An 18,864-nucleotide genomic window follows, 5' to 3' on the forward strand; every position below is an offset into this window, starting at 1 on the left:
ATGTAATCTGCCTCGTTTTAAAACAACCAATCACGAAAACAGCTGAATTTGAAAAAAACATGGAGGTGGTTTCTCCTCGGAAAAAAAATTCAATAAAAAAATAAATAAAAAATAACTGTATATGGCAGAATATTGACTGCTACACTTTGAAAGTGCAAGTAGAAGCAGTTTTTTTGGATTTCCGGTGGCCTCACGAAGGTATTTTTTCACGGTTTCATTTAAAACAAAGTGAGGAGATTATGAGGTCAATGAGTCTCAAAACATTGTAGTACAGCCCTACTCCACCTCCCTCCATCCCTCTTGCCTGTTTTGGAGAGCCTCCCGGTGCTCTTGCTGCTGGCCGTGCTGTCCCCTCGGACCAGGCCGGGGGAAATGCCGCTGAAGCTGCTGGCCTTTGTGATGGGGGGCCGCGGGGCGAGCCGGTTGGAGCTGTCCGAGCTGTCGGTGCTGCTCCACGGCCGAGGCTCGCCGTGCCGCGGCAGCGTTTCCGTCTCGGAGCTGCTCTGCCGGCTGGCGCCTGACCGGCCAGCCCGTAGCCTGGAAAAAGAGAGAGCATTTTATTTGAAAATATTTTATGCTAATTTTAATCTGGTTTTATAATTCTGTTTGTATCGCCCAAAAACACGCTCAAAAATGCAAAATAGTGTAGACCCAACTTCTGCAACATGTCCTAAATCAGAAAGAGCTACATCACTGATCATATCACAGTACCTGCACACACATCTTGATGAATCATTTGATCCATAAATTGTCTAAAATAGTAAAAGAATGTCAATCACAAATTCACCAAGTTGACATATTTAAATTGCTTGTTTTGTGACCAAAGACATTTAGCTTTAGATCATAAAACATTTAACAGCATTTGCATTTCAGACGCTGGAACCACAGACTTCTTTTGGCATTTCTGGTTTTAAATAGGACTTTCAATTTAATCAATTATCAAATCAGTTGCTTATATATTGTCTAATTGCTCAGCTCTAATCTTAAAATTTGTAAGTAACTAATAAGTTAATCTTTTGCCACAAAATGACACCTGCATAAGACATTTAAAAAAAATATGGCCTGTGGTCTTCCTGTTGGACCATATATAGGCAATGTAGATTTAGCTATAACAAGACTGCATCTTCTCCCAACAAACATGGTGTAATTGCCAAGCTTTGGTTGAAACAGGCCATCCCACATGGGCAGCAAATCCTATTTAACAGAAGCTTTCCTGAGCAGCAAAAACAAATCCTCAGATCAGCACGCCGATTAAGGCAGACGGGCGATTCAAAGGGTTTTCTCTGCCTGCGGTTCAGCCTCTGAAAGAGCTGAATGATGTGCGGCGGGGGCGGACCTACCTGAACATTTGCCGCCTCTGTTGGGTGCTCATGCATGCGCCTTCATCCTGAGCACTGAAGGGAGAAGAGAGGTATTACGGAACAGGCGCTGACAAAATGAGATATCCACCATTTTAAAACATGACAGAGCTGACGCTAATTGCTGCTCTGACAGGAACACTATAAAAGTGATAGAACATCATTTAAAGTAGAGCTTTAGTTACACTTTAAAAGGATCTATCGGTTCTACTCTGGCCAATTAACTGACAATTCATCATCCATGTTAGCTCTTTTTGAAACAAACTTATTGCTCAATGAGAGGTGAAGCAAAATCAGTGGTTATTAATGGCATAGTACGGCTTACCTTCTATCTAGTATGAAGTGATCTCCCTGTGGGTGGAAACCAAAGTTACAGTCAATTCCACTGGTGCAGATAATTCACAGGACAGTTTGTTCTTATTATCTTCAACACTTTTCTCTTTGCATTTGCTCAAAGCCATGTTTCATGGCTCTGTGCATTAAAAATCCTCATAAATATGACTACAGCATTGATCAATTTATCAACAAATATAAAAAAAAAAAAAAAACTAAATGCCGTTGCATTGACAGATGCTTAGACCCCGGTGTACCCGCTTACAGGTCTAGTTATAAATTGGACTTTATACATTTGGCTTCACATCAGAGGGAACCTAGTCTAGAAATTCATAAATCCAGCAGTGGTAATTGGTAGCAAGAAATCTACTGAATTTGCACATGAATAGAAACGACACAAAGATTTGTGCAACATGCCCCCACCGCTCCCAACCCACACAAACAGATCTCACATCATGTGCAAATATCCTTTCTCTGGCTCGCTGGTACTCCTCCTCCCTCTCCTCCATCGATTTGCTCCTCTTGTCAGCTTTCAAACGCATTCGAATCTGGCAAGGACACACACACACACACACACACACACACACACACACACACACACACACACACACACACACACACACACACACACACACACACACACACACACACACACACACACACACACACACACACACACACACACACACACACACACACACACACACCTTTAGCTGCTATGTCAGGGACGCCAGATTGTCCCACTCTTACCAACATGTCAGAAATGAAAGTGACAGCTTGGTGAAAAACACACATGCGCACGCAAACACCTACCGTGCTGTCTTCACGATCAAAGCTGGAGTTGTCTCGTTTTAGAATGTAGCGTTTCTGAAAATCGTCTGCCCTGTCATCCTTGATGTGCTCTGAGAATTTCTGATCGGGTCTGTTGGGGGGGGGGATTTCACAAGAGTTTTAGTGCCACCTTAATTTCAGGCAGATGCTGACAGCAACATATGTTAACCAACAAGCAGGGCAGGAAAGTTACCGATCTGTCAACGGATTGCGACAGCTTAAAGTTCACCACCAATTAACTAGCTAAGTGATAGTGTAGTATAATGAGAGGTCTGATAATAATATAATTCATATACTGATTTTACTCTAATACGGTCAGTAAACTTGGAAGATCACCAAAAGACAAAAGAGAGGCTCACATTCTAGTGTTGGTGGTTTTGTTAATCACCACGGACTTTCCACTGGGGTCCACGTTGTGGTCCATGCCAAAGTAGGCTGCCACCCGATGTAGCAGCATCCTGTGGTAGGACGTCATGGGTGGGAACTTTCTCTTTTGGCTTCTAGGAGGGACACACACATGGTTGAAATGTTTAAGTGAAAAGGATATGCTCGGAGAGAAAAAACATCGCAATCCCAGTCTGAAATGAGGAGTTAAGCAAGTAAAGCTTGCCTGTTTTATCTGGTAGAAGGCCATTGTTGTCTTACCTTGTAAGGATATATCTGCTCTTGGGTTTGTTTTAAGAAATGTTTCAAAGCATGTCAGAGTTCACTAGAGGAGAACTTATAGCCCTCTGTAATTTGAGACCAACATGACTAAATTGGTAATGGTGATCCAAACTTAACATTTCATACTTTAAAAAGGTACTAAAAAATACCCTGTTACAAGTAAAAGTCCTGCACTGAAATATTACCTAAGTAAAAGTATGTAAGTATCATCAGGAACTCAAGTACTCAATGCAGAAAAATCCACACATTTTAGAAACTACATGTGTTTTGTGTACTTAATTACTAATTGTAAAGTAACTAGTAGCTAAGGCTATCAGATGAATGTAGTGGAGTAAAAAGTACAATATTTCTCTCTGAAATGTAGCGGAGTAGAAGTAGAAAGTAGCATGAAAAGAAAAGCCTCAAGCAAAGTTATAGTACCTCAAATTTGTACTTAAGTACAGTACTTGAGTAAATGTACTTAGGCACATTCCACCACTGCTTCCTTTGATGAGCAGAGCCAAAAGTCTGATCATAGACTCTGTTTTTTTAAATGTATGCAATACATCTAAACAGGGCTATACTCTACAGATGAGGCAACAAATGTAACAGCTGAAATGACAAACAGCTGTTCGTCTTAATTGTGTAACATCAAGAACAGCCCATCTGAAAGAGCCTTCTCCGCTCATATTCTATAGAGCTCTTTGGAAGAATAGTTGAGCTTGAAGGAAAAGTTTGCTACTGCAGCTGGGTTCACTAATTCAGTCTGGTTGAGAACCTGCTAAATAGTAAAGAATATGTCTTACTCATTATTGCTGATGAAGTCCAAGATGTCCTGTTCCAACTTCAGTAGCATGATTCGATCCCTAAAGAAATGACACATATGAAGATTGTTTTTTGAGACATCCTGAATGCAAAATTGGGTTCATAATCAACATTATTTTCACTTCTCAGGTCATAAGAAAGATCACCAATGTTCAAATAGTACCACCACGATCTCTAAAGGCCTGAGGCCTGTACTAAGAAACAAGATCAACATGTCCTGGATTTATTTCAGTTACCCGGCTTCACCTAACCTAACAACTGCGGTCACGCGTATCCTGTGTCACGACGGTGGTTATCAACTAGTTCAATAAACCCAGGGTTTCCCAATCCAGCGCATTCACATAAAAGAGGCGGTGTTTGCACAGCATGACCATTTTCAAACATATACCAGAGCCGCATATTTTACATAAGAAGAGCAAACTATAATTCGACATAAATATGAAGAATACAGACACTGTTTTACAGGAAAAATGCAGGAAGGAAAGCTGGCAAAAAAAGCCAACGCTGTAAATGCGTAAATCACAACGCTTATCACTTCCCTATCAGTCAGGCACAAGATCTGACCATAATTGCACTTGTGCTTTCCATAAACTGTCGTTGCTTTAGCCTATTATAATATCAGTTGCAACCCTGGCAGTGGGAATCGGAATTGGCGATCGTGAGAGAAAATAAAAAAAATATAAAAACATAATTCAAAGCGATGTGTGGCATTGGCAACACACGGCTCAAGAAGCCGACAAACAGCCTATGGTTACGTAAACCACTCTGCAGAAAATCTATATCTTTCATAAAAATAACCATCAGGAAATGTTAACGGGATTGTCGGTTTCTAACTGTTTTAACTTTTATGGCCTTTTTTTTTCGCATTTTTTTTTTTTTTTTTTCTCTCTCTCTCTCTCTCTCTCTCTCTCTCTCTCTCTGCACCGAGACGCCATTATCAATCAAGTATTGATTGGTCGGTAGGCGGTGCTTTTACACCGGTTGATCTCTAATCTCCAACCTGCTCCCGACCAGATTATGTGTTCAGCGTAAATTACCATGCCGATTGAACCCGGTAACAAGTGATCCACCGTCGTGATACACAAAACCCTGGGTTGAACCTGAAGTTACCTCGGTAACACCAAATCTTGCTTCATAGTACAGGCCTATGGTCACACCAGAAAGTAGCACAGTAAAATGCTAAATATTTGGTTAAGAAGGTGTGGTGACATAAGGCTACTTGGTGAATACTGTAGTAAGCAAGCTAACCGCTAACTGGCTAGCCAGCAGGGAACTAGCTACTCTATTACCTATCCAGGAAGGCGGAAATAACGTACAACAAAGTTTACGGTTAGCTGTCTCCATTTTGGACACTCTGGCTCTCTGTACTTTCAAATGTCAGCAGTGAAAAGACAGCTTGCTATTGCACAATGGAGGGAATTCCTGTGTCAAGCTCACCAAGGTTGAGCAATTTTTTTTTCTGCGAGTGAATCCACTAATCAAAGAGATTCCATTGAAATGGGGTTAGCAGGCCTTTAGGCTGGCGTTGGACTGCAGCAGTGTGTATGTTGAGCGTACCTGGGGTTGCCCTTCAACGTGTTGACCAGGAACTCATGGAGATCTATGCCAGTTGAATCGGTGTAGTCTTGGCTGGAATCTAACCAAGAGAGACACACATGTTGTTTCAATGACCAATGAGGTTGCCTTTGAAATGAAGGCAGTGCATCACAGGTCTCATTTATAAAACGGAGACTCCACCCTTAATGTTGCCTGCGCACAAATTCACTCCAATATGTCCCAATTTATACAACAATCCCCAAGATTACATGCATGTCATTTTCTGAACATAATTTCATTTATATAAATAATAAGAAACTTGAAAATGTTCCACCCCGTTAAACCCAAATTATTGATAAACAGTTAATGAAACGCCCATTGTGATTATTGATATGCTAATTAATCAGCTTGTCATTCAGCTCAATTTGGGAATAAAAAGAAAGAAAGAAAGAAAGAAAGGAAAAGTCACGTGTGAAATGTGAAAGAGGAAACTTCACTGAGGGTGACAGTGCTAGCCACTAGCGGTTTGGTGTGACCAATTTTGGAAAAAGAAAAAAAATAAATAAAAAAAATGTATCTGGCAGCTTGTATGAGCAGCAGGGAGCGCTGCCAGCGGAACAGTTTAAGAAACGAAGAAGTGGTTGGATAACGAAGTCGACACTGAAAAAGCTTGTTCCTGTGCACGAACAAAGGATGGGAGCCATCAGTGGGAGTCAGGGGACACGGAGCTCGTTCCTCTTGGTGGTGTCTGGTTTCTATAATTGGAGGCTGCCTCATCAGTGGCGTTTTCTCCACAGAGGGAAGCAGACACCTTTATACGCCTGTGGGAATCCATATAATTGCTTAACACCTTGAGCTTGTCGCAATTAACTGAATCACGCCAATTATCGGCCCATAATGAGATATCATTTAAAACAGAGAAGTGCTTTTGGACAAACTGGAGGGCACTGTGCCGGGAAAAAAAATGTTTAGGATTGGCTGTTGCTCGTGACATGGTAGAAGATATAATTATTAGAAGGCTGTAATTTGGCTGAGTGACATGGATTGTGTGATAAGTATCATTTAAGCATTTGGCTTCATTTCAAAATGTTGCCTTCAGTGTCGCCAGTGACACAAAATATTATAAACAAATAAATAATCTATAGTGAGGTTCATTTTCAAGATGTGCACATATCCTCCTGCCAAGTTTTCTAAATTAAATCATAAAAATTCAATTTTTGGGGATGGGAAAAGCACATGCATCTTTCAACCTCCTTTTTGGAAGTAGGCAATGTTTATAAATGAGGCCCCAGGTGTATGATGTAAAGAAAGCTGTGGTGTTAATGGAAAGATTTCAGCTCCTCTGACTGAGATGGCAAGTCTCGTCAGGTCTTCTTTTGAACCGTAAAATCTAACCAAGGACAAAAATATGTTAAAATGTGTATGAATTCAGAAGAGAGGGTGGAGATATTAAAAAAAAAAAAAAAAAAAAAAATTAAATTTCCAAACCAAAAAAAAAATACAAATCTATACAGACCTGAAACGAGGATTTCACTATGGGTTTTAATTGCTTTTCTTACCTCTCGACAGCATTTTTCTTGGCGTTTTCTCAGGTTTGTCCACCTTATCGCAGCCGTCCTCTTTCTCAGCCTGGTCCTGTGTGGCTCGATCTTCCTTTTCAAAGGGCTGGAGAAGGAATCCATCCTGTTCAGGGAGGAAAGAAAATACCGACTGAAAAACTGGTTGAGGTACAGTATGTGTGTGAAACAGATCTTTCTGATGTCCTATTAAATGCCTGATTTTGTGTGTGTGTGTTTGGGGGACTAGTTACCACACAAAAGTGCAATAATGTCAGCATTTTACAAGAGCTTCAAATACTAAATGTGACCTCTGATTAAAGAACAGACATGAGACTTTAATTTAGAGAGGCGACATTAAATATGAGGCGTTTCATTCTCCATGATCTTGCCTGAGGTTCTAGGTTAATTAGAGAATAGGATGGGCAAGAGAGGACACTGCAAGACACTTAAACTCTTTATCATCCAAACCCGTTTCCTTGCTGGTAATAATGCACCTGCGTCCATGAATTCCAAATCACAATGGCAATTAATCTGTCAGATTAGCTTGTTTCTATTAAAACGCCGGAATAAAACATGAATTTGAGCCCAAAATTAAAACACAGCACATTTCATTCCTTAAAATTCAACAGCATGAGGAGTTAGCTGTAATCCCCCTCCAACTGTAAAATTCTTGAAAATCGACTGTGCCGCAATCTGAATGGAAGATGTGGATGTTTTGCGAGATCTATTAAAAATGCCTCGATTTACCCCAGTCGTGCTGTGCTACGCCACCCACACCCACACACCCCCACACACCTCAGAGCAGTATCTGATTTGCATTTCAGACAATTCTACAAAAGGCTAAAAAGGAAAGCTGAAAAGAGGAGAAGGCTTGCCAGCGCACAGTAAATGGATTAAACACAACTCTGGGAAGCTAACATCAGAGTCTGTGAGAGTGTGTGCGTGAGAGAGAGAGAGAGAGAGAGAGAGAGAGAGAGAGAGAGAGAGAGAGAGAGAGAGAGAGAGAGAGAGAGAGAGAGAGAAATGAATGAATGAAGGAGTGAGCAAAGGGGTGTCCTAGTGAGAGCAGCTCATAACCAAAAAAGGTCACAAGTTGGATATCTGTAACAGCTGCGAAGCAAGATAATGAGACACTACGTTCTCCTTCATTTCAAGACGCTCTTAATATATGTGAAAATGTAATATGCTAATGAGAAACGTGACTGACTAATTGCCTAAGCGAGACTGGGAGAAAGCGAAAAGGAGTCTAGGACTGTGTTGTGTAAGTGACAGCGAGTTCACATATATGTGTGTGTGTGTGTGTGTGTGTGTTTTTTGGTCAAGCAAAAGGATTTTTTTCTGGCACGAAGCGCTGATGTTTGCTACTTAATGCCACCCTCGGCATCACATGGAAGCCGCCCGGGTGATGTGCAGCTGTTGCGAACTGCCTCATTTGTTTCCTGACATCCATTTACCTCGAGATAAAGAAAAACAGCGTGAAAATGATGGTCCTCTGAATTTGTAATGAACATGCTGTCAGTCTAAAACAAAAAGTGCAGCGTGTATTCAGAGGCTCTCAACTATCGGCCATTGATTGGAATTGACAGCCAGGCGTACAATGTGGGGACAGATGTAGTTTTTCAGGATGCAGAGAAAGCATCCATACAGCTCTTTGTTAATGCTTACAATCGGACATCGGAGACAACAACGTAAAGTGGTGAACGATGATAAATATTTAGATTTGATAAATCAAGAGGTTGAATGGGAGTCCCTGATCTTACAGCTGAATGTGTACTCCACTTAGGTGTTTTCTCCTTTTCTTTCTTTATTGCTTTACCTCACCCCTCTAGGTTAGTTTGCCGCAGAAGGAGTCTCGACTCCGGGCCCAATAACAGTAGCGGGGGAAATATCAAGAGTATTCAATTAGAGCGCACCACAGCTCTCTGTAGCTGACGTGTGGAAATTGTAATTTCCTCGACATGATTGATGGCAGTAATACAGGACGTTGTGTGAGTGCAGACGATGCGAGACTGTTGTGGGAATAACACCGCTCTCTGGTTATGGAGTTCGGTGCTGACTGGCTGAAACGCCTGGAACAAACGCACCTGTGTGTATATGTGTGTGAAAGCATGCCAGGAGCGGTGCACAGTGGCATGTAATGGAGAGAGTTCGATCAGAGGGGGGCTTTGCCCAGAGATACGCAGTAAAAGGAGAGTTGATTTAGCAAACTAAACGACCGGCCCGCTGTTGGAGCTCTGTACTTTCGGTTTTGATGATGTGATGTTTTCATCAAGCGGCCACGGGCAGGTATTTAATCATAGCTGTCAGACGAAGGCCGCTAATCAAGCATCAGAGGTCTACATGCTCAATTGTAATGAGCTGAAATGAAGAACTGATCCCTGGTCAGCACTTCAGCGCTATGCGTGTGGGCTTGTATCTTAACGAACTGAGCCGAGGTGTCAGACAACCACCTATGTCACATCGGGCTTGATGAGATGACTGGGATGAATTCTACTCCATATGAACAGAGTGTCCATGTGAATTAGGGATGTGCCGGCATCACATTTTCATGCTACGATCGTTGTGGCCAAAAATGTCATGATGGACTGTATTTAGGGTTGCACGATATTGATAAAATGTAATATTGCGATATTGATTATGAATATTGCAAGATAGATATTAATTTCGATATTTTCAAACTAATGTAAAATTACAAAAGTTACGGAAAACACATCAAAGCACAACACAAGGTTTATTTCAACTGACAGTCATATTGGACTGGTCCAACATGAATAAATAAATAAGGACCATGTCTACAGAACAGGACATGTTCTACTGGTTGGACAGTATAAAATAAATAAAGAGAACAGGACACAACTTTTCTTTCGCTTCTCTGATTCGTTCCGTTTTGTTGTCTCTATTTCTGCACTTACACTGTCACTCTGTCGAAATATACACACACGTGATATGCTCCATAGGGTTGGTCACGTAGTGGACCCATGCGCTGACGTGTACCAACATGTGCAAGCGGCACGGTACCTGGCCAGTGAAATGATGATCATTAGTGTTTCAAGCGATCTCTAAATCGAACACAACTAAGCCACACAGCCAACGGACGGGACGCAGCGCTCATCAAAATAAAATAAATATTGCATACTTATCGCGACACTTTCGATATAATATTGCGCAACGTGATTTTGCGAGAACGATATTGAGTCGATATATCATGCACCCCTAACTGTATTATCACGATAACCATCAAGCTTTCCAGAAATACTATTAGACCTGAAAATTACCTCAAACCTGCATTTTTTGGTGGAAAAATCATATCACGTGCAACGAATTGTTCTAAGCGTAGTATTTATTTCTATGTCTTAATGTCCATTCTATGTCCAGAAGCGGTCTTTAAGTAATTAAGTACTGTAAGTGTTTCCTGCTGGGTGTTATAAGTAAAAAGGCAGAATGTTGCTGTCACGTACTGTAAAATGCATGCTCTCTCTCACGGAACATTACGACTTGGGCAGCCATGAACTAGCTGTACTTAGGTTCACGAGCTAAAGTTGGCATAACAGTTCATGGCCAGAGTAGCTACAACTAGGCAGGCAGGCAGCCTGGTTCCGTCGGCCCGGCGCTGACTCCGTTTGGCTGGTAAAAAGGCTAATAAAGACAGGAGAGCAGTTTTCATGGTGCCCTCTAAAAACAGCAATAGTCGCGGTATTGACAGTAATTGTCCAGTAATTGTTACCATCAGAATATGGTGTACAGTAAAACTGGTAAACCAGCACACTCCTAATGTGAATACACTCTGGTTATTCAGAGATTGTTACCTGAGGTGCTGCTGAAGGCTCAGGAATAGCGCAAGGAAAGGACTCTTCACACACTGCCAGGCTCCGCACCAGCTTTAGCCTGGTGTTGGACTAAGGGGAGGGGGGTGCAGGTAGGTGGGCACAGTTAAAACCATGCGCACACACACACAACCGCATCAATATTATCACGCATCACAGCGACAAGGCAAAGTAAAACAGAAACAGCCAGCGAGCACAATCGATTCTTTGCAAGCAAACCCTACAGTTTCAATATTTCCCATTTTAGCTGTCAAATCTTTTCCTGAGTGACGGAGCTCTTCGCAGCTAACATGATTGTCCACCAGTAGCTGCAGATCTTCTCAGATAACTTTATCAGAACAATCTTAAATAAAAAATGGAGTAAGCATTTTCACATAAACCCAAGCCGTCTCATTTTTTTCCCTGAACGAACCATCTACAGCAATGCAGCAAGCACACAGGAAACGGCCATTTCAAACTATTTGTTTTTTCCAGGCATAATACACACACAATAGCCTCCACTATCATTCATTTAATGGCATCAAAACATATTGGACTGAACTCATTTCAAAAATTCCGGGAGCAATGTGTACAATGACAACTTGCTTGACAGGAAACACAGGTACAACTTCCAATTTATTTCAAGCAAACAACGCAATCCAAGTGCACATTACACAGGTTGGAGCATCCTTGCACAACATGCACGTCGACCGTACCGTACCTTAGAGTACTTCACAGGCTGTCCACAGGTAAGGGAGGGGTGCAGGAAAAAGTGCACAGGAAGAAAAATCAAACAAACCACAGAAGTTTGGTGGGAGAAAGAGGATTGTTACTTTAAGAAAGCGGAGAGGTTTGAATTAAATATGACTGGCCTACATTTTGTGCATGCCTGCGCTACTAGCTCTGCAGAAGAGCAAAACAATTTATACCAAGACAGCAGAAAAAGACAAATAACCTCCTGTAATGCCGGTGTTTTTACATCTGTTCCTGAACTGAAAAATTTAAGGACACAGAAACAAAATTTAGCGCCATTAATCTGCAAATAGAAATAGAAAATTCCCTGCTCAGCATGAAATATCAAGTTAAACATTTACCATTTTCCTGGGAGCATGAATTAATTTTGCAGAGCATATGCTATTAAAGCGGCTGCACTGTGGACACACACACGAGCGATTCGGGTTAGTCTTATGCGCTGCTCTCAGCTCCATTTAGCTGTCATGTGAATCAAACCGAGGCGCTGGAGGTGAGATGAAGAAAGCAGAGAGAGACTGGCCGCCCAACAGTGTGAGAGACAGCTCGCTGCTTCTGTGCTTCACGCACTGGTGGCTGTGTGTGTGTGTGTACGTCTAAACAGAAGGTCTCTCAGTAGCATGCATAGATGAGCAGACGAGGGGAGGAGAGAGGGTGGGGGGTGGGGAGAGAACCTGGCAGGAGCCATTTCAGGCAAAATTGTAACAGAGCCCAGTCCTCTGCATCCTAATCCCAACATGCATCCACACACAAGTGCACACCGCTCTGTCCTTCACCACCTGTCCTCTGAAATCAAAAGGACAACCCCCACCCTCTCTTATTGAGCTGGAGGGCCAAAATTTTTTTTAAATGGAACACTCTTTGCCCATCTCCAATGCCTGTGACCTGCCGCGCCCCTTTCTATATCAGGTAATATGGATGTGGATGGAGGAGAAGAAGGGTGGGGGGAGGAGAGGGCTGGGACTGTGAGCGCACCGCTACACCAGCTAATTGAGCGGCGTGGGGCCAGTGGGGAATGAACAATGCCGGCAGGAGATAAAGGAATGGGAAAGGGCTGAAGTCAGCAGAAGTAGGCCGGCCACCAGCCACCTGTCCTGCTGCAGGGGACAGAGCTGGAGGCAGATGGTGGCAAAGTCACCCAGTCTCTCACCTCCTTCCTCTGTTGGAATGCTTTTCCACGTTGCACCTAATGCCACCCCCTCCCCCGTTTCTTACCTCCTCTATTTCTCCCACAATGAACATTTCAGGCATTTAACCAATGCCCTTACACAGAACGACAGAATTAGCTCCACCTCCTCCACTGCTGAAATTTACAAGCAGAAAGGTCAGGGGCTTCAGTGCGGACAGCATATCTTGGCATATGGTCCTGTGAACCCACGGAATAATTATGCCGGGGGTGAGTTTTAGGGAAAAGGAGTAGAAGGACAAGTAAGTCGCTAGATAAATTCTAAATTTGGAGAGGTCACAACAAAAAAAGAAAAAGAAAAAGAAAAACAGAGGAGGCAGTGATACATGCAAAGTCAATCTGAGGTGAGATGTGAAGTTACAGAGTTTTGCTTTAGGTGGTAAGGGCTGAGGAAGAGAACAGTTAAAATTCCATCAAAAACACTGCTAATTTCATTCACTAGTTTCAAATCGATTGTTTAAATATAAGACAACGGTAAGTCATTTATGCTGAACAGCGGCCACAAGTGGTAATTACAGGATAATGGCACGTTGAATTTCCCAAGATTTTCTCATTTCGGTTGCAAAAATAAATAGCTTGACACATTGAGAAAGCAGCAGAACGAAGTGTATATTGAAGTGAGCAATGATGCGTTTTATTGCACATGAAGTCAACTTTATATTTCCAAGAGGAAGATTGTGTTAATTCATCTTTTAAAAGTTACATCGTCTCACAGTCTTTCGGTTTCCTTTTTGCTCCATCTGTTCTGGACAATTACTGCAACCTCTACATCGTTTCAAATTACTGGTGCTGCATAACTCTCAGATGTTCTCAGTGGTGAGTCATTTTGACCACACTTTTTCATCTACAGTAGTAGTTAGAAGGTGTTCAGTAGATTTAACCTTCATCTACATTCTTCTTTTTGGTCTTCCCTCTGCTTTCCGTCCATCTATCTTCAATACCGTGTCTCTAATGCTCTTTCACGTTCCTTCTATCCTTGCTCCCTCATTCTTAACCTCTTAACCCATCCCTCTCTCTTCCCTCTTCCTCCTATGTCCCCTCCTCTCACCCCTTCAGCTTCCCCATGCTGGTGTCATTCTGTTCCTCGGGGCAACATAGACACAGGAAGTTTGTAGATAAGCCAGGATTTGAGCTCCAGATTATCTGCCGGCCTGCCTGACTTCCCTGCTCTGCCTGCCTCCAACCACAAGGCCAGATTGGCCTGATTCCTATTTTTAGGCTGCAGCCAGAGACAATCCTTTCCCCTTCTTGGATTTTGTTTCCTTGACCACAATCGAAGACATTTCACATAATTCTGCCATTTGGGAGCACTAACCAGTCAGCACCGGTTTTACTATTGAAGCCAAATTAACAAGTGCAAATTGTCTGCGGTCCCAGAGCACATTTTTTGCAATGACATGGAGAACTAATTAACTGGCAGTTTATTTGAAAGTGATCTCAGCTGCCCTGAATCCCCAGTAGATCCACTGCTTAATATCTCCCATGGAGGATCTATGAGATTCACTAGTTTCCACGACCAAATTATCTTTTTCCACACTCCATTTCAGTAGTGACCAACCTCAGTGCTGTGGCAAGGCAGAGTCAAGCACCACATTATTATTTCAGTCTGTGCAGATGATACTTTTCAGGAATCATTTTTCTTGCTGAGGCAGCCCGGAAAAATCATCTTGAATGCCGCAGGTGACAAGAGATCCCCAGGGCAGTGTTTGACGTCGACGCTTACTGAATTTTTATGGAGAGGAGTGTGGAAGAAAAATTAACATCCCTCCTGGTCTGGTCAGGTTGCTGACACCTCTAAACTCCCCGATTAGACGAGTACATGACATGTTGAGGAAACGTTAACAAAAAAGACTGCCTGAACGCTTTTGTGACAAAAAGTCAGTTTTGATCTATACGATACCGGTCAGCATATGAAAGGGTTGTTTTTTATATATATCATTCATTCAGTTCTGTACCTGTACGTCCCGGTTATTGTTGCTGCCATGTTCATCTCTGCTGCTCTGGCTCTGGTCAGTGATCTCAGATTTGGTGGCGTTGTCTTTTGGAGATGGCACCGTGTCGCCAGCTTCGGAAATTTTCATCGTTTCAGCGTCAACTGTATCGGACATTCTCATTGCAAAGTCTTACTCGGAGATGCTGGCAAATACAGAGAACCTGAAAGAGACCGAAATGTCCATGAGGGGATGAGCATGTTAGGATGAGAGGCTTCACGGAATGAAGTTCTCCATTATTATAAAGTAATGTCTTTTATTGAATTATCAAAGCCTCAAATAACAGAAACCTACAAATATACCACAGATATACCACAAAGTATAACTAGTCTACACATTTCTCCCCCAGGTATGTACTGTATCTGGACAGCTCAATAATCAAGTAGTTTTAATTGGCTCAAACACTTACAAGTATAACAGAGATATGGATGATTATTTGAGAACAGATTTTTGAGGTCACCTAGAAACACCATACATAGTTTGTCCACCAGAGAGTACTGGCAAGTGTATTATTCTATTACCCGCATTGTACATATAATGATCGTGTTTCCTTAAAAAAAACAAATGTAAGCGATTAATTAAAAAGGTTAGTGTTCATTAAATTAAGAAGAAGAAGAGCTGATGTCGGTATCAGCCTTAAAAATCCTGCACCAGTCAGGCTGTAATTCAAGGTTTGTTTTAATCTTTTATTGCACAAATTCTACTACCTAAAATACTCACATCTTAGCAGTTTTATACTAAATGTGTTAGATTTTGCTTTGCTTTCCAAAAAGCATGTGCCAAGGTGATTGTATATACAGTATACCAACACAATACAACAATATCAACAAAATATGCACTTTTTCACTAGTTGGAGCAGATTTATTATTTCACAACACAACACAAGGTAACACTGAGACTCTGGGCTGTGTCAAATGGTTGTGGAGGCCACCAGTCATTGTCCTCATCCTTCTTCTCTACGCTGTGAAAGAGAAACAGTTTATCATCATTATGTTAGTGATATGAACTCATTTTAAGCCATTTGTGTAATAAATAAATGCAATAGCACAGGCCTACATTATTAAATAAGAAACAGAATTATAATATATAGTGTCTATATGGGAGGTGTATACTGTGGCATTAAGGTCCATAAAAGTAAAAATAGTAAAACAAAACTTGACATGAAGAAAGCTATTTAGCCATACAGTAATAAATAAAACTTACTTGTTCACACGGCATCATTGAATCAGGCCCACAGCAAAGCGCCTGCTCTTCATCCGTGGTGTGGTCCATACTGTTGTTTAGGAGTGTTTAGTAATGACCGTTTACTTTGGCTCAGTTTTTCTTGTGGGTTTTATTTAGAAAGTGGAAGCTACAATACTGCAGCAGTAATAACAGCGATGTGCCATGAGTGCACGGATGCCAATTTGCCACAGAGCAGCCTAACAAATGTTTTCATGGCAGACATTTAGAGTTGTTGTGGCAGTAGAAACACAGGTGTAACTTATAACATTACTGATGTCTCCATATCTAAAGGGAAAGCAGCCATTTAGAATGCCATTAGCTACATCAGAGTTTGACAACTCAAACCCAATGTACGCTGTGAGAAAAAGGAGTGGCGGTTTGTGTCATCAACACAGTCTGTGATCACCCGTCACTCCTTTCTGTCCGTCTGTGCCGGCTCACAGTTTTGCAGCTGTTCAGCTACAGACGACGGACGTGATTGGACAAGACACAGCAGGGGGACAGTTTGGTCCTGTGAGATCCAACAGCTTCAGATTACAGTGTCTGTCTCCACTTGGGCCCAAAAACTAATAAACCTTTGACATCGAGGTTCCAAAGTGTTGAAGGAGGCGTGGAGGGTCACAGCCCCCAACCTTTTTTGGAAAACCACCAATTGGTAAAAAATAGGTTTGAAATTTGTTGAACATAATATTTCAAAGTGAGTTGATAATACACACAATTTTTATATAAATAAATAAATAAAGGGGCTTAATTGAAATTTTGAGGGTGCAGAGTGAAGGCAGTGCAGCCAAAAAGTGACAGAAACACACTACCCTATTTAATATAAAATTGAATTTGGTATTTAACTAATTTACCTGATATTAAATCATATGATCTATTATCAGCAAAAATGTGGAATTGCCTAAACAATTTCAAACTATATGAAGGTTTATTATTTGTGTTTTCATTCGTTTAATGCTGTAAAAGGCAAAGTTTCTGATTGCGTACAGCCATCCAAAACCTTGAATTACCAGCACACAGTATACAGTAATATATGTAAAGGCCATACTGTATCTGAGCAGGAAGATAGGAAGGTGAGAGGTCCACATCCCCCCCCTCCCCAAATTACTCAGTGTGTAAGTTGTATAGGAACAGTTCAAGCATGCAGATTACACTCCAGACCAAGAGTTTGGTCAATTTAATGACTCTGGTTCAAACATTGTTCATACAACATGAAGACTTTTGGGGTTTAGGTCAGCTTAATTTGTCAGAGTAAAAAAGAAAAAAAACTAATTTTCTAAATATAAGAACTCTACATTATTGCCAATCTTGGATCATTAGTTGCTTTGCACCTATGGTCTGTTGCATGAAATAACTGTGTAATGCCATGACCTCCCTATGTTGAAGTCATGGTGCGAGTTGATCCTGCTGATATGACCTAATTATGTAGTCAGGCCCCATGCAGTCACAGACACACAGACACACACACACACACACACACACAAAGAAGGAAGGGCAGACATCTGGTACATGAGAACTATGATTAATAGGTTAATTAGAGATGGGCTCATCAAATTCACTTTGCACATCAAAACTGGATCCACAGATGACATCACCTACTCTGTGCTTGAGTGTGTACGTGGCTGCGTGTGTGTTCCAACCATCACCAATCAGCGGAGCCTCAACCTATTTGCCCTGCAGTGATCAGAGCCATTTCCCTATCTGATCGCTGAGCAGCAAAAGCGGCTGGCTAAGACTCGATTGTTTATCTTCGTCCCAAAAGAGCTGAGACAGCGAGCGGGAGCCACTCTCTTTAAAAAGGCGGCATCCAATTCCTCTATGTCAGTAGTAACTGACTTCTAGTGAGGTCCGCTGCCCTCCGGAGCTCTTCTGCTGGGCAAATGTACTGCTAACCTGATGCTGTGCAAGGCTAGGAGGTTAGCTAAAATGGGGCTGGGCACTGGAGAGTCAGATGTTGAATTTCAATGACCTGTCAGAGGTTTGACAAAAGCAACGCTGGCTGCTGCTTTACATTATTTGTACATTCTGAAGGAAAACAGCTTAATACTCCAGGGTGCTGTGCACGCCTTTGAATATTTAGTGTCTGTTGCTGACATTTTGATGAGTGAAGTCTCTTGAGTCGCTCTGTTGAAGATTTGCAATATTGGACAGATATTTTCAAGAGCTGGGCTTGTGATGGATAGTTACTTTGTCCCTCACCGAATCATTCATTCTTCCAAAACACATTTTATCATGGGACTGGAGTGTTGGACTAAATTTGGCTTCAGACTTTGATGCATTTGAATTTCACCATCTCATCTCTCATGGCTGAGGAAATTGCACTGTGTGCCTGTTTAGAATCCCTGATGTTTTGACTGCATAAGTAATATAGATCATCATTGGATCCTTAGTGTTACATTAAGGAAACGTCTGGGAATTTAAGGAGTAGCAAATAGGGGTCTTATGAGGGAGTATGAAAACAAAATCAACATATTTTTCTTTTAAATATACATCTGAGGCTATGTTAATATTGTAATGTCACATGGATGATTCTCTCAATGTCATGATCACTATTTTCTTTCATGCTGCAATACTGTAGCAGGAGAGAAACGTCTAACTCGAGTCACAACCAACCAAGTGCACTGAAGAATTGTGCAGCTTCATTTTAATGAATTTCTCCTTTCTTACTGCTCCACAGGCATACAACTTTATTACAGGTTGACACTGTACCTGTGTTTGAGACTAACATAAAACGTTTTATTGTAGTTTGTTTAGTTTAAAAATAAAAAGCTTGGCTTTCTGACATTCCATTAACACAAGAAAAAAAATGAACAAATAATGTGG

The 18,864-nt window shown here is 41.6% G+C and overlaps 1 protein-coding gene across 9 annotated transcripts in view; it reads right to left on the bottom strand.

Moving 5' to 3' along the window:
- LOC120554532 (R3H domain-containing protein 1-like) overlaps positions 1-18,864 on the bottom strand; it is a 46,666-nt gene that overhangs the window by 17,041 nt on the left and 10,761 nt on the right. For 8 of the 9 annotated variants that reach the window (XR_005638497.1, XM_039793474.1, XM_039793470.1 and 5 more), the window contains exons 3-14: positions 14,782-14,980; positions 11,612-11,629; positions 10,894-10,983; positions 7,088-7,211; positions 5,550-5,628; positions 3,974-4,033; positions 2,882-3,022; positions 2,505-2,613; positions 2,144-2,239; positions 1,684-1,709; positions 1,341-1,394; positions 305-537 (exon numbers count right to left, since the gene is read on the bottom strand). Coding sequence is in view for 8 of the 9 variants with exons in the window: in XM_039793474.1 (XP_039649408.1) it covers positions 305-537; positions 1,341-1,394; positions 1,684-1,709; positions 2,144-2,239; positions 2,505-2,613; positions 2,882-3,022; positions 3,974-4,033; positions 5,550-5,628; positions 7,088-7,211; positions 10,894-10,983; positions 11,612-11,629; positions 14,782-14,940 (1,189 nt within the window). In the remaining variant the exon portion in view is untranslated. The remainder of the gene's footprint in view (positions 1-304; positions 538-1,340; positions 1,395-1,683; positions 1,710-2,143; positions 2,240-2,504; positions 2,614-2,881; positions 3,023-3,973; positions 4,034-5,549; positions 5,629-7,087; positions 7,212-10,893; positions 10,984-11,611; positions 11,630-14,781; positions 14,981-18,864) is intronic. The other variant, XM_039793473.1, reaches the window with a different exon arrangement.

This window comes from Perca fluviatilis, chromosome 24 (assembly GCF_010015445.1).
Source record: "Perca fluviatilis chromosome 24, GENO_Pfluv_1.0, whole genome shotgun sequence".
Taxonomy (NCBI): domain Eukaryota; kingdom Metazoa; phylum Chordata; class Actinopteri; order Perciformes; family Percidae; genus Perca; species Perca fluviatilis.